The sequence below is a fragment of the Rhynchophorus ferrugineus genome, unplaced genomic scaffold (genome assembly GCF_030347505.1).
Source record: "Rhynchophorus ferrugineus isolate W39M unplaced genomic scaffold, kcgeb_rfMv2 rfM2, whole genome shotgun sequence".
In the NCBI taxonomy this organism is placed as follows: Eukaryota; Metazoa; Arthropoda; class Insecta; order Coleoptera; family Curculionidae; genus Rhynchophorus; species Rhynchophorus ferrugineus.
In genome coordinates, this window is record NW_027472581.1 from 16,511,473 (window position 1) to 16,528,009 (window position 16,537).

Consider the following 16,537-nt stretch of genomic DNA (forward strand, 5'->3'; position numbering starts at 1 on the left):
TTATATAATATTTATTACGACTGAATTTATGTTATTTATCAAATCAGGTTTTTTTGATTGACCTTTTCGTTTTTCTAAGGTCTTCGTAAATATTCGTGATTAACGATAAATGAAATTATTTTAATTAAAAATATGCAGTAGTCAAATAGCTCATAAAGAATGATTCAGAATATACGATAAAATCTATATATATGTTTGAATTAATAGTAATTTACCATCGACTGAAACAGTCGATAGTAAATAATAACAAGATCAGTCGGACCGAAAATAGCGACTGAAAACAGTCGACTGAAACAGTCAGGCTGTTCGGAAACTGACCAAAAATAGGCACTGAAACAGACGATAGTAAAAAGTAGTGAATTAGAAAAGAGTCGATAGTAGTTTTCAGTTGATAGTTCCCGACGCTACCTAAAACCATACACCTAATAACTAATTAAAAATAGTGTGACTAATTAATTAAAATTATAACAAAAATGCTTTAAATGAAAATTCGATTTACTTTACTAAACTATCCAATTGAGACGAAAATTACATAAATATCTCATGACATAGAGAACAATACTATTAATTTCTTGTAAAATATGTTTAATGCCAGCATATCTGTTAATATTAAAAAAGAAGTGTTCAAAATGTGTGTGTAAAAAATTCCAACAGATGTACTCTATTTGATACTGGTAATATAAAACGAAGTTATAAGAAAATGGTAACCAATTATAATTTAATATTTTTTCCTATATTGAATATATGACATTTTTCATTATTATGTTTACGACAATATTATACTTTTTTTATTTAATAAATTCAGGTATAACTTGTAAGTTAATAAACGAAAAAAACTCAATATATACCCCGCCGTACCTTCGAGGACACGGATGTTAGAAACCAGGATCTTTTCATAAAAAATATAGGCAGTAATAAAATCGGGCCAATTTTGTTAATATCAAAAAAATTAAGTCGGTATATGACAAGATAAAGAACACAATAAATTTATTATTATATACGAGATATTTAATAAGAGGCAGACTGAATATGGCAGGTTATTTTATAAAATATTATTGGTTTAATTTCAGTTTATTTTTCCTGTCTCGTTCTTCAAGTACATTTACTTAATATAAAAGCACAGGTGTTAAAAATTAGTAGGTTATTGCAGGTATTTTATTACTAAATTATTTCCTTATATTTTTCCTGTCTCGTTCTTCAAGTAAATTTACTTACATAAAAGTACAGGAGTTAAAAATTAGTAGGTCATTGCAGGTATTTTTGATCAGCAAATATGATTGTTGATATTGATAATTGATGATAATGTATCAATGTAAATGTTTGTTAAGCAACCAAATTCATATTATTCCATATAAAATAATGAATTTCCGTTTAGAATTATTGAATTATTCGGTGCATATAGATGTTAATCATGGAAAGTGTTTACTACTAAGATTTTACCAGAAATAAAAACACAACATTTCAATATTCACCATGTTATGTCAAATACCAATCAGCGAAACATTGACGTCACTTACTGTTTCCAACCATCAGTTTCGCATTTCAACGTTTCAGATTTTAGCAAACTTTGATTTTATTTTGATTATTTATCTTATATTTCATAGTTAAAGAAATGGTGTTATGCTGTTAATGGAACGTAAAGATTAATGAAAAAACTAAACTGGATAAAACTAATTTATCAAGGCAAATAGGCTAAATTTGACCAGAATCGTTCGTCGTTACTACTGCGTAACTGAAATAATAATTTTAACTAGAATAGAAATGATTGCGTATTCTAGACACACTAACCATGAAATGTGGTATATTATCCTTCAATGTTATTAAGTAAAAATTGAGTAAAAATATTATTAGTAAAAAACTTCAGCAAGAAAATCATATGCTCACATGCAGCTCACTAGTAACAAAATCGGCACTTGGGATCTCTGAGAATAATACTATTGAAATTAAGTGCCTTATATTTGCTAAGACAAATTAAATTATGATGGCATACCTACTGAAAATTGTTATGATGTTAATTGGAAGACACGTATGGGAATGTATTTGCCAGGGCTACCAAAATATTGGTTTTACATGATTGATAGTAACGGCAACGCAATAAAAGCTTTAAATTATATAAACTTGATGACGTATGTTTGATTTTTGAGCTTGTAGTAGCTCGGTTGAACGAAAGAGTGTATCTAGTATTATATCAAATTACCTTGTTAATAATAGTCGTGTAAACCTATAAATACGTACAAGTGTAATACTACAAAATCTATGTTTAGACATACTTACTTCAACATTTTTAGTTCTCCTATGAAGTTAGATCTCTGCTTAGTATCTTCTACTTTACTTGACTTCACTGACAACATTTGTGTTCATACGTCATCTTTACCTAATGCTTGTTTACCATAGCACACACATAAGAGGCTATAAACCGATGAAGCATAGCCCGTCGAACTACTTAATGTATAATAAAGCATATATTTGATATTGGCTTTTTATAGTCTAATTATGATGAAATTTGATTAATACTTGTTGAAAGCTTCAATTAAATGAATAATTGTCTTTGCTTTTGAGACTATATGGCCGTTCAGTAGTGCGCAGCAGTGCAAGTTCTGTGAAGAGAGTTAGAAGCCCATATTCTTCTGCCTGGTTGGTATTCGAATCTTGCAGAAATATATACTGCCTTCATGCACACTTGTACGACCAAACCCATCACATTATATTAAATATAATTTTCCATAACATTTCGTAAGTGAAAAAAATAATAAAATTTATGGACTAAAATCGTACACACTATCAATACACATTAGAATGTCAAATTATAATATAATATTATTAAAATTATATATGAATAAAATCTGTACCCATATAAACCGTCTAGTGCGACCAAAATAACTACATCATGATACAACGTCGTTCTTTTTTCAAATCAATTGTTTCCAGATTACATGCGATTATAATACATGCAAAAACCTAATATAATTTTTACCCATTACATAAATACATATATATGTATATATATATATATATATATATATATATATATATTAAATGAAGTATGGTTATATTATTCTTAATTTTTTTTACTAATAGATGTTCGTTATCGCTATTAAAAATAGCCTGTAATAAAAAACGATAGTACGAATGTGTATTTCTATTAAATATGAGACTGAAAACGACTATCGACTCTTTAGTGATTTACTAGTTTTTATTATCGAATGTTTCAGTCGCTAGTTTCCATCCTAGTCTACTACTTTAAGTCATGATTGGTTTTAAACGTTCTATTATATGTATATATATATATATATATATATATATATATATATATATATATATATATATTGTTTTATGTTTTGTTCGTAGTATTATGAAAGAATGTAAATAACAGTGTACATTAACATAGCAACATTTAAGAACTTTATTTTTCAATATTATTTGTTAATGTAATAGAGTAAGTAACAACATTTTGAGATATAAATTATTATATAATATTTATTATGACTGAATGTATGTTATTTATCAAATATCAGGTTTTTTTGATTGACTTTTTCGTTTTTCTAAGGTCTTCGTAAATATTCGTGATTAACGATAAATGAAATTATTTTAATTAAAAAGATGCAGTAGTTAAATAGTTCATAAAGAATGATTCAGAAAATACGATAAGAATAATTAGGGGCCATAACTTCATTCCAATTTATGATGAAATCAAATATATAAAATATAAAAATAATGTTACATCATTCAAAATTAAGCTGTAATTTTGAATATAATAGAATCTAGCTATTATATATTTCCTTTTCTTTATCAAAAAAATTTCAATAAGGAATACTTATATCTGTGTCGCACTTAAGGTTGAAAAGACATTTGTGAACTCACGTTGGAATGAATTAGAAATAAACTAATTAATTTATCATATTATATACCATATTTGTACATATACCATATTGGTGCATATACCGTATTGGCGCATATACCATATTTGGGATCATAATTATATTCCTTTTTTCATACTGCCTCTGTCACAATTTTAAAAAATTAAAAATGTACTGCTCTATGCAGCAGAAAGCAGCAGATTCTTTCCTATTTTAAAATTAATATAGGAAGGAATTTCTACATCTCTGTTATCACGAATAGCAAAACTGTCGAAGCGAACATTTGACTGAAATAGTAATTATTATTTTTTGTAGCTAGTTTTTTGACTGTCGACTAATTCGACTGGTTTGTGGCTATCGACTGTTTCGACTGAAAACTGTTTTCAGTCGATATAGTTAGTTATTGTAATAAAGAAATAAAGAAATAGAAAAATGTCTAAGAAATAAATAAAATTAGTTATTATAATAAAATAATTACTAATATTATTTAAAAATTAAATCATATAATTTTACATGAATTTATGACAATTTAATTTTCAGACTGAAATTGCAATGTCACTATATTAACTGATCTTGTATTGTTTAATTCATTAGCCAGAGGAGACGGCGTACGTCACAATCTTATCAACGTGTCCCTGCGAGAGGGATATGCACTACGTCATCACGACTGACGGCAGGATTACTGACTGGGCCCAGAAACGTCACGATGAAATCGTCTCACTACCCCAGCCCGGCGGTGACTCAACCGCCACCTGTCGACTAAATTTCAGGTAATAAATATGATTAGTGCATATCACCCCGTGTACATTTGTGTGATTGCTTGTATTTAATTAATATCAGCGTTAAATCAATATTTCAGAAGCTTTAATCAAACAAAATTACGTAATAATTTTATTTTATATATAAAACACCCTAGTTCACCTTACACGAGCTGAACTGGATAGTCTTTAGGCTCTGATAGTCAGAGTTGAAGCTTTATTTTGCCACCAGAGGGCATCTTAGTTGTTATATATTCATTCCGCAAATATTTTCAAATATTAAATATTAAACGAAATATTTCTAAGATACATTGAACACAACTTCTTTTAACAACAAATGCTCGTTAATACACCAAAATAATGGGAATTTTCTATATGTTTATTAATATAAAAATAGGTTTTAATAAGAATAAGACCAGCTCTCTTCAATAGAAAATTACTGAAACATTTTACGGAAATATTTCTACAATAATAAAATTTTATCAGAAAATAAATATACAGAATAACAATTATTTCAGTATTAGCTGTTTCAAAAACATCTATGATTAATATAGGTTATAATTCACATAGAAAAAATCATCTCTACTAAATGTGAGTGATTAGAAATTGAGTCTAAAGTATAATCTATAAATCTCTTGGGAGACCAGCTTAGCTTCCTAAAACATTAAATAAAGTGGTAATCGCTATATCTGATAAATACACTGGTGCTTCAGAACTACAAGAGCTCAGAACTACATTTTTTCAATTGGCGTCGATAGGTATTCGCAGTAATACTTTCATTCAGTTTTAATACCTCGCAATATACTACACCTTCCTTATCTCACCATATACACAAGAAAATATATCAATAGCGCCCGACAAAGTAATAGGTCCTAGATAAAAATTAAAAAAACAACAGTAAATTAAATTTGTGGTTGAAATAGGTCAAATCTGTCTAACTTTAAAAGTTTAAAGAATAATTAAATACGACCTGTTCATTCTCATTAATATTTTTTCTATTTTAATGGCTTGTCTAGCTATTGCTAATAATATAAATAAAGATTTTGTTGGTTTGATTTTGAATGATACATACAAATCACTTTTTTGGATTAAATAGTTTGCTGCAAGACAGAATTACCAAAGACAAAATAACAGAAACTATTAAATAAATAGAATATTCATAAAAAATAACGAATAGATTGAACAGATATAATAAAAACATTGGGAAGCTCCATAAAACAAAATGTTAGTTAGATATTACTTTGAAACCTACTAAGAAAGTAAAAGTAATATAAATACTGAAAATCCCCAAGACATTTAAAAACGCTCGAATAAAGAGGAAGAACGGAAATTGAAATAATTAGAGAGAGATGTAGAGACCGGGAGGGAGAGAGTGAAGGAGGTAGAAATTGAATAAGGAAATAAAGAAATAGAGAAAAAATAACAGAGAATAAATAAAGAGGATCCGAAAAAGTTGACCAAACTAGAAATCAGAAAATTTTTAAAGCCAATTTTAATTCAATAGAAAGAAGAATAAAATTATATAATAATTATGGATAAGAAATGAGTCACTAGTGGAGATGAATAGAACTTGAAAGAATTAGAGAAAGAGATCGAATAAAGGAAAAGAGAGGAATAAAATAAAGAAAGTAGAATCGAATGGAGTTGAAAAAGGGGAAAATAAAGTAATAATTGTAAAAAAACTGCTTACAGAATACACTAACATCAAAAAATTAAAGATACAGTAAAACAACAAAATACAAAGAAAATACTTACGTTTACATATATTCTGACATAAGATATTTTAATCAAATTATTTTCTAATATTTTATACACATTTTTTCTCATCTTTCTGATAATATGGCGATATTGGATCGAAAGAACGATGTTGGTTTGACATCAATCTAGTCATCAATTAATTTTCGTACTTCTCCAGTGTTTTAAAACCACATGCCAAAATGCACTGAAAAGTACATTGGGTGTGCAGCTAATTCGAGTTGCAAAAGTGTAACCTTCGCATCTCCTACAATGCATGACTGATTAAGGAACATAAGTTTGCATCTGTTACTTGCTATTATATATTATTATATATTATTTGGTTTTAACAGCTCATAATGGACAACACCTTCTGATCTCACCATATGCACCTTAGGACATTATGGCGGTGAATATTCCACTTCGGTGTCGATGGACACCTCTTCTGGGCTAACCTATAACTGTTTACCCTTGGAATTGGCTTCTGAATACGCCAAAGAGTCAGTCAATTTATATGGTAGCTATTTTCTAACATATAAACTTGTAAACACCAATAATTGGGTTATAACGGAGCACCGTTACTATCAAACCCATCGAGTTCAATAGCTAGGAGAGCTTGTTTTACAGTTATCTACAGTGATACTTCTCATTTTCATGAATAAATATCGATAATCAAAATACATAGAAATAACTAAAAAGTAACAATTTAGGCAAAAAATTAAAATATAGAAATTATGAATAACGATGACAAACTCTAAGCAACATTTAATAGATCAATATGGATGAATAAAATATATATATATATATATATATATATATATATATATATATATATATATATATTAAGCAAAGTTATATAGCAACCTATTATGTTTACTTATTGGGTTATTTTTGGAGTTACTCGCGTATTTATGTAGTGTTACAATAATACATTCAATAAAATAATAGAAACTATTAAACAAATAGGGTATATATAAAAATTAACGATTAGATAGAATAGATAGTAACAATAACGGGAAGCATAGTGAAAAAAAAATTTAGATCGTTTTGAACCTGCCAGAAAAGTAATAATAATAATCCACAAAACATCTAAGTAAGCTCAAATAAAAATTCATAAATATTTAGGCCGAAAAAAAAGTAATAAGAAAACTACTAAAGCCACTTTTAATTTAAGCAACAGAATAACCAAATTAAACAATATATGTGGATAAGAAAAAAGAAAGATACAGCTAAAGACCAAGAAAACACTTATATTAGGTGTTTATTATTATATTTCTTTCACTTTAAAAAGTGTACAATAATTGGTTAAATATATATTAACCAACGTATTTTCTGGCTTTTTAAACCTTTTTCTCATCTTTCTGGTAACATAGCGTTACTATTACGTATCGAAAGAACGATGATATTACCCTGTATTGCTAGTTTTAGCTCATTCACTTTATCAGCAGTAAGAGTTTCGTTCAGCTTTAACAGCTCTAATGCACTATACCTGCTAATCTCACCATATATACAGCAAAACATTATGACGATGAATATTCTGCTTAGGTGTCGATATGGATGGCTTCTCTGGACTAACCCATGATATTTGACAATTGAGATTTTTGAAACAGATCTACTTTTCTTCGCCAGATATAATACACCAGCGTTAGTCAATTTGTGTTATTTCCCCTTTTTAAATCATTGGAATCAAGATCAACAATTGGGATAAAAAATATCAAACGTAAAAGTAAAATATGTCGAAAATTACAGTAATACCTTAAATTTTTACCAATAGATATCGCTGAACAAATCCATGCTTAACAGTAACGACTTAAACGTAAAATAAAAATTGATAAAATATAACAAACACAAAACAAATAATGAGAGATTAATATGGAAAAAAATGTATATGCACTTTAAATTATGCAGATATCTGTAGTTGCCCATTATGTTAATTTATTACGTTATTTTTGCAGTTGCTTACGTATTTATATAGTGTTAAAATAATACAGTCGCTAGATAATCCCATTAATGTTGATGTAATTAGACATCAATTAAGCAACTAAATAAATACAGCCAACTGGAAACGTTATATCAGAACTCACAATAAAACGGTATAATCAAAAGCTTTTGATGTCCAAACTTTTTCCCCATTGGTTGCGGCAGCTTCGGGAAATAAGAGATAGAAAATTGACGGACTGGGAATTAAGGCTATGGGAGGGAACGCTACAGGAATTGGTCTCTTCTCTATCCGTCGTCTATCGAACGGATTAGTACAGATTATGTGCGACGGAATACACACCGATTTCCTAAAAGGATCTATCGTTTATTTAATGACGACGTGATTAAATTGTCCCAGTTAATAACTAGGATTACGCCGCGCGAGTGTTGGTCAATGGAAATGTTATTCGAACAGATCAATCGAAAATATATGCAAATGACAGTGGGGCGCGGACATTTTGTTTAACTTTAAATCGGTTGGTTTAAATTTTAATGGAATATGGGCATTAATGTTTAACTACAACGAATACGAGGTATTAACACATAATGTGGACTTTTTGCTATTTATTGGATTGTTCATTGTGTCATTAAAAAAAACTATTCAGTTAACTAGTTCTCTGTTCTTCGTCTGCTAACACGCCAATTGAAAAGTCCCCGGCCTGACACATAGATGGCGCGACTACAATTAAGTGCATATGTTTTTTAGTTGACCCTAACTCTCAAAAGATGCGTGTATAAATTTGTCAGTTGTCGGATCATTAGTTTGTGAATTATAGCATTTTGAGTGAAGCAACTTTTGTTATTGTGAAAAAATGGATAAAAATGAATTTCGCGTGTTGATAAAATATTGCTTTTTGAAGGGAAAAAATTGAAGTTGAAGCAAAACCTTGGCTTGATGCCGAGTTTCCGGATATAGTCCCAGGAAAATCAACCATCAAGGTTTGATATGTTAAGTTTGGACGTGGTGAAATGAGCACCAAAGACGGTGAACGATGTGGATGCCCAAAAGAGGTTGTTACCAACGAAAACATAAAAAAAATCCACAAAATGATTTTGAATTACCGTAAATTGCAATTGAATGAAATAGCAGACACTCTGAAAATATCAACTGAACGTGTACATCATCTCATTCACGAATATTTAGGTATAAGAAAGCTCTGTGCAAAGTGGGTGCCGCGCGAGCTTGTTTTTGACCAAAAACAACGGCGAGTTGATGATTCAGAGCAATGTTTGAAGATGCAAACGCAACAGTCGGCTGGCAAGGTTATGGCGTCTGTATTTTGGGATGCGCATGGAATAATTTTCATTGACTTGTAAATGAAGGACCATCAACAGCGACTATTACCTAGCGTCATTAGGCCGATTGAAGGACGAAATCGGCGATAAAACGGCCGCAATTGAAGAAAAATAAAGTGCAGGTTCACCAAAACGTATCACAAGTCAGTGAAAACGATGGTAAAAATCCATGAATTGGGCTTCGAATTGCTTCCTCGTCCACCGTATTCTCCAGATCTGGCCCCTAGCGACTATTTCCTGTTCTCAGATCTCAAAAGAATGCTCGCTGCGGAGAAATTTCTGTCGAATGAATTTCGTACAAAAATGGTATCAAAGTTGGAGGGTCGCTATAATCAGTGCTGTGACTCTCACTGCCATTGCAGGTCTTTTATTTGTTTATTGTTCCTAATTCACTTTGCGCCTTGGTAGCTCACATCTGACGATTTCAGCTAGACTTTCCTGCAAATTAATAAGACATTTTACTTTAGAATTTTTAATTTATTTATACTAATTTTAATTTAAGTTAACCAAGGCGGTCTATAATATGGGTCTTTCTATCTAGACTTCACGGCACTAACCTTACGAATTGTGAGTTTAACTAATTTAAGTGAAATGGTGAGAGAATTAGAAAACCCCTATTCTAACTATTTAATTTGGCGTGTATGTCACGCAAGATACATTAAAAATAATCGTGGTCCGGTAAATGAATATACTGCGCAGGCGTGCGCGTCCCGAGTGTTAGAAATATTTTAATATTCTCTCTATTGCTTGGGAGGTCGTGGGTCACTGTGTGTCTTATTTATAACCAAACTTCTGATATCGGCATAGTATTAATCTTCAAGGCGTAAAATATACTCTATATATTTTTTTAAAATAAAGGGTAATGTTCATAAGTTTTATATAAACCTATATATAGCATAGATATACAAATACATAGAAAAAATGACCTTTAAAATAAGTAAGATGATATTAATTTATGAAACATTTTAAAGGAGGTAAAAATATATATTATACTTATAGATAAATTGCTTTATACTTCTCACACTAATTACTAATTAATTACAATACAATAATATAAGTTGCAATAGAACATGTTCCCAAATAAAGGCAAGGTTAATATATTTCATGGAAAAAGGGCTTACTTACTTAAAAACACTACCATATTTAATGAAATCAAGGACTCATATACCTAAAAACTGAATGATATTAAAATTTTGTGTTTTTTTAGTACATATATACCTTTCAAATATTTTCTTTTATTTCTTCTTAGGTCTGCTTTTCTCTTCTTTGATATTTTGGCAGATTACTCGCAGATCAATAAATCAGAAAGCTGTAGCAAGGAGAACACTTTTCCAAATAATTAACTTTTCAGGATTAATGGCATGCAATATTTTCCCGCATTTCTGCAATGCCTATGAACTGGGAAATAATTGAATATAAGTAAAAATAATGGGAAGCACCATAAAACAGAATGTTAGTTAGATATCACTTTGAAAGCTGCTAAGAAAGTAAAAGTAATATAAATACTGTAAATCCCCAAGACATTTAAAAAAGCTCGAATAAAGAGGAAGAATGGAAATTGAAATAATTGGAGAGAGATGTAAAGACCGGGAGGAAGTGAAGGAAGTAGAAATTGAATAAAGAAATAAAGAAATAGAGAAAAAATAACAGAGAATAAATAAAGAGGATCCGAAAAAGTTGACCAAACTAGAAATCAGAAAATTTTTAAAGCCAATTTTAATTGAATAGAAGGAAGAATAAAATTAGATAATAATTATGGATAAGAAATTATTCACTAGTGGAGATGAATAGAACTTGAAAGAATTCTTGAATGAACTTGAATAGAACTTGAAGGAAAAGAGAGGAATAAAATAAAGAATAAGCAGAATCTAAAGGAGTTGAAATAGGAGAAAAATAAAGTAATAATTGTAAAAAAACTACTTACAGAATACACTAACATCAAGAAATGAACGATACAGTAAAAAAATAAGTACATTGGGTGTGCAGCCAATTCGAGCTGCAAAAGTGTACCCTTCGCGTCTCCTGCAACGCATGACTGATTAAGGAAGATAAGTTCTTTGATATTTTTTATTATATAATGGGAAGCACCATAAAACAGAATGTTAGTTAGATATCACTTTGAAAGCTGCTAAGAAAGTAAAAGTAATATAAATACTGTAAATCCCCAAGACATTTAAAAAAGCTCGAATAAAGAGGAAGAATGGAAATTGAAATAATTGGAGAGAGATGTAAAGACCGGGAGGAAGTGAAGGAAGTAGAAATTGAATAAAGAAATAAAGAAATAGAGAAAAAATAACAGAGAATAAATAAAGAGGATCCGAAAAAGTTGACCAAACTAGAAATCAGAAAATTTTTAAAGCCAATTTTAATTGAATAGAAGGAAGAATAAAATTAGATAATAATTATGGATAAGAAATTATTCACTAGTGGAGATGAATAGAACTTGAAAGAATTAGAGAAAGAGATCGAATAAAGGAAAAGAGAGGAATAAAATAAAGAATAAGCAGAATCTAAAGGAGTTGAAATAGGAGAAAAATAAAGTAATAATTGTAAAAAAAACTACTTACAGAATACACTAACATCAAGAAATGAACGATACAGTAAAAAAATAAGTACATTGGGTGTGCAGCCAATTCGAGCTGCAAAAGTGTACCCTTCGCGTCTCCTGCAACGCATGACTGATTAAGGAAGATAAGTTCTTTGATATTTTGGCAGATTACTCGCAGATCAATAAATTAGAAAGCTGTAGCAAGGACAACACTTTTCCAAATAAGTAACTTTTCTGGATTAATGGCATGCAATATTTTCCCGCATTTCTACAATGCCTATGAACTGGGCAATAATTGAAATTACTTAAATATATAATTTCCTATTACCTTGCTAAATGTAGTACATTTTTATGTGATTTATATTGGCTTGTACTTGCTTCAATATTTAGTCCTATAACAGTCTGTATAAACAGACTCAAATTCATTTTTTAGCCGTAACTCTTCTTGCCTTATAGTACCCTACCTAAAATTCATTCGTAAGATAATAATCATATCGATACTTTTATAGAAATTACAATCTTGACAATTACTCCCTATTAATCTTCTTGACTTCTTGAAACTTCCTGTTCCCTGAAAAATTATTTAAGCAATAATATTTTTTTCTTTATCGTCCTATGATTTTAAACTTTCAAAGCCTTACAAATTCTTGAAATATAGATTAGATTGATTAACATTGTCTTAGGCTTTAGTTGTGAAGCAAGCTCATGATGAAATTTTCGTATATGTCTGTTTCATTATCTTGCTGCCAAGTATGTCTTGACTTGACATATTAATTTACTTTCACTGCAAAATTTAAGTCATTTAATTAATCTATCCCATTTTTAACAACTGAAACTAAAGGTACCTTTGGCTCTTCATATTTGTAATCTTGTTAAAACGCTCAAGTGTTAAATTAAAAGGCGTTCTTTTTAAATAAAAAGGAACGCCAAAAAAACTTTATAGAAAGCCATATCAAACGTTTTAATAATTAAAGAAATAAATGAACAAAATTAAATAAGTGTTCTGTGTGTTGTTAAATAATAAACGTGTTGCCAAATCTAAAGGCAAGAACTATATATTGTAATAAATAGTAGAAAACGCATATACTGCATTATTATTTCTTGTTTCGAAATAAAATATAAAAGTTAACTTCAGAAAGTCTTGTTAAATAAATGATTTTTCTAAAATAAATTACATATATAAAGAAAATAACCTAACGGTAAATTTGACAACATCGACCTTTAGTATTTCGGCTTGCCGCGAGTATATTGCGCTCACCAATATAGAGAAAAAGTAAATCTCTGTATCCTATATCACGGTTACTCCCAAAGTATATTGCGTTTGCCAACTAACTTCTCTTTTAACCAGTGGTCAATTATAAAGGTTGTTCTATATCCCAAATAAGCCAGAGGCCAGGTAGCGGTCACAAAACATGATATAATATAGGCGGTATTTTGGGAAATGAGTATTAGAATTTTACAAACATAACTAACAATTTTACTCTTTTATCTCCCCGACATCTTTACCATGTTATGTAGGTAAATACAGGATGGATCCAGCCGCTCTAATCTTTTTTCAGAACTTCTTTACTGTGGTAAAAATCCTTTTTTAGGACAGTTTTTTTACGGAAAATTTTCTATTTTAATGCAGCGATTTCAGTAAGTAGAACAGTTACAAAATTTCTTACAAAATTGTTTTAATATTAACATATTAGTTGATATTAAAAAGTAAAAAAGCCAATGTCAGTAATTATATTGTGGTTAGTCGCTAAAGAAAACATATCATTTACACTGGATATTTAAAATGTATTTATTCAAAATATCGACCCTCTGATTCGATATATTTTGTCCATCTCTCAGGCCTTTTATATATTCCATTGGAAAAAATAGTTTCTCGTTAGAGCTAAACTATTAGTTGACCTATCTTTTGACTTTGGCTAGTTTTGCTGTATGATACAGTACGTTATGATGCTACAAAATCGTCTTATCATGTATTTTTAATTATTGCTTGCGTTTTTCGGTCAATTCTCCAGATTTCCACGATTTATAATATACGATAGCACATAACAGGTAAATTGAAAATTCCTAGGCATACCATAATAAAACACTTTTTTGTGGCAAAATTTTCTCTGACTTGTGACACGGCGCATTGTGTTCGTGAAGCAGCACTTTCTTTTTCTTCAAATGCGGCCGTTTTCGGCGACTTCGTCCTTCAAACGGTCCAATAACACTATGTAATAGTCACTGTTGATGATCCTGCCTTCTTCAAGGTAGTCAATGAAAATTATTCCATACGCATCCCAAAACACAGACGCCATAACTTTGCCAGCCGACTACTGCGTTTTCCCACGTTTTGCAGCGGGTTCATCGTGTGCAGTCCACTCGGATGACTGTCGAAGTGAAATGATGGAGCCATATTTCATCTGTTGTCATATATCGACATTTATTACGCTTGTGATAGCACAACTTTGTGGTTAACAAGGTGAGCTCGCGCGGCACCCACTTTACACAGAGCTTTCTCATACCAAAATATTCGTGAATGATATGATGTACATGATCAGTTGATATCCTTAGAGTGTCTGCTACTTCATAAAATTTCAATTTATTATTATCATTTTTTATCATTTTGTGAATTTTTCTAATGTTGTCGGTAACAAACTCTTTTGGCCGTCCGCTGCGTTCACCGTCTTCGATGCCCATTTCACCACGTCTAAACTTTGTAAAAAAAAACTAAAAATTTTGCTATAAAACATAATATCTATTTTCTATGATTAAATTTACAACCAACTTCTCTTAGTTTTTACGGAGTAACTTCCCTGTAGTGGAAAATAACTTTCCTATATCATAGTAACTAGTGGAAAAAAATTCAATGTAAATATAATAAAAGAGTTCTAATCTATAAATTATTGTGGGTGTATAATTAATTATAGTTTTAAGTTCTTCGATAATATATGCATTAGAGGTACTGTAGTCTTAAAATAAATTATATTAGATGACATTTTTTTAAATTATTTTATTCAGATTAGAATTTTGTTATATGTCAAAGTTAAAATGTACTAAAACTCAGAGTTGATGCGGCAACATTGCGATATCAATTCAGATGACGTAGGTTCGTTTTGAATAGACTATTTATGTAATTAAAATTATCATAAATTGCTTATAATACACTATTTATTCTGGAACTGTACGCTCCAAGACTATATTAGTACAAAATAAAGAAATTTTGTGTAGATTACAGGAACATTTCAACGCATATTAAGAACATGGATTATATCAGGTCGAATACACAAATTCCGAAAAGGGATAAGTATGGGAATAGGCCCGGGGAGGTTCCTGGTTTCTAGTTAATTTAATGATCTATCCGCGTAACTAATTCAGGTCTGTTAACATCACGGATTAGCCGGAGCCACTTTAATCCTTTTTGAGAAGAACGGGAGAAGATGGTTAAACAGAGGTTGATGAGTTCGATGAATATTTTACACGGATTTTCATATGCATATATAATGTCTTTATTTAGGTATCCGAAATCTAAATACAACTCAAATTTTGATCTTGTTTAAATAGCAACTATAATAAATCTAATCCATGTAAATCTATCTAGCATTGGAAACTATGTTTAATAGTAAAGAGGGACTCAGTAAACCACTTCTAACCATAGTAATTGATGGTGCAGACTCTTTCCTTGCTTTCAGTGATAGTTCTTGTGGTTAAAAATATGTTTTGCTAGTAGAATGACTTTCAAACCCAAACTAAATGCAGTTTGCTCACTGCACTCTATTAACAGATGGCGCAAAATTCAAAAATTTCATACTACAATATATCAAACTAATCTTGTATCTCCACAATTCCTTGATAATTTTTATAGAACATATCAGATAGTCATAAAAACACCTAATTGATTTAACATGCAACAAGTCGCCAGTTCAATCTAAAAGAGTAATCAATCTCCTTATTTCTTTCATATATAGTTTAGAGCATCATAAGTTTGATCAAAGAAAATCAAAGAGACGATCTATGAACAATATTAGTATATTAAATTATTTAATATTAAAATCATCATCAATCCTTATATTTACCAAAGATTGTCTGACGTTACTATTAATAGCAAAAAATATATATAATAAGAACAATAATAAACAATGAGGAAAACATAATATTACCTTCACTTATTTATATATCACCAATTAGTGTTAGTTTTAAAAATATGAACAAACCGAAATTACTTTTTCCCCAACGCACTGCGAATTCTACTGCTAAATGACACACTACTATAGACAATATATTGGATTTTAATGAGTAAATAAAAACTCTGTGTTAAATATAACAATATTTGATACTTTTATTTTCCATTTCTAAACGTTCACGTTTCTAAAAAAAGAATAATT

At 29.8% G+C, this 16,537-nt stretch overlaps 1 protein-coding gene across 1 annotated transcript in view; it reads left to right on the plus strand.

The window, feature by feature from the left end:
• The window catches only part of LOC143189965 (C3 and PZP-like alpha-2-macroglobulin domain-containing protein 8), a 468,650-nt gene that overhangs the window by 302,265 nt on the left and 149,848 nt on the right, over positions 1 to 16,537 (plus strand). The window contains exon 8 of the mRNA XM_076393989.1: positions 4,452 to 4,627. Within this exon, the coding sequence (XP_076250104.1) occupies positions 4,452 to 4,627 (176 nt within the window). The remainder of the gene's footprint in view (positions 1 to 4,451; positions 4,628 to 16,537) is intronic.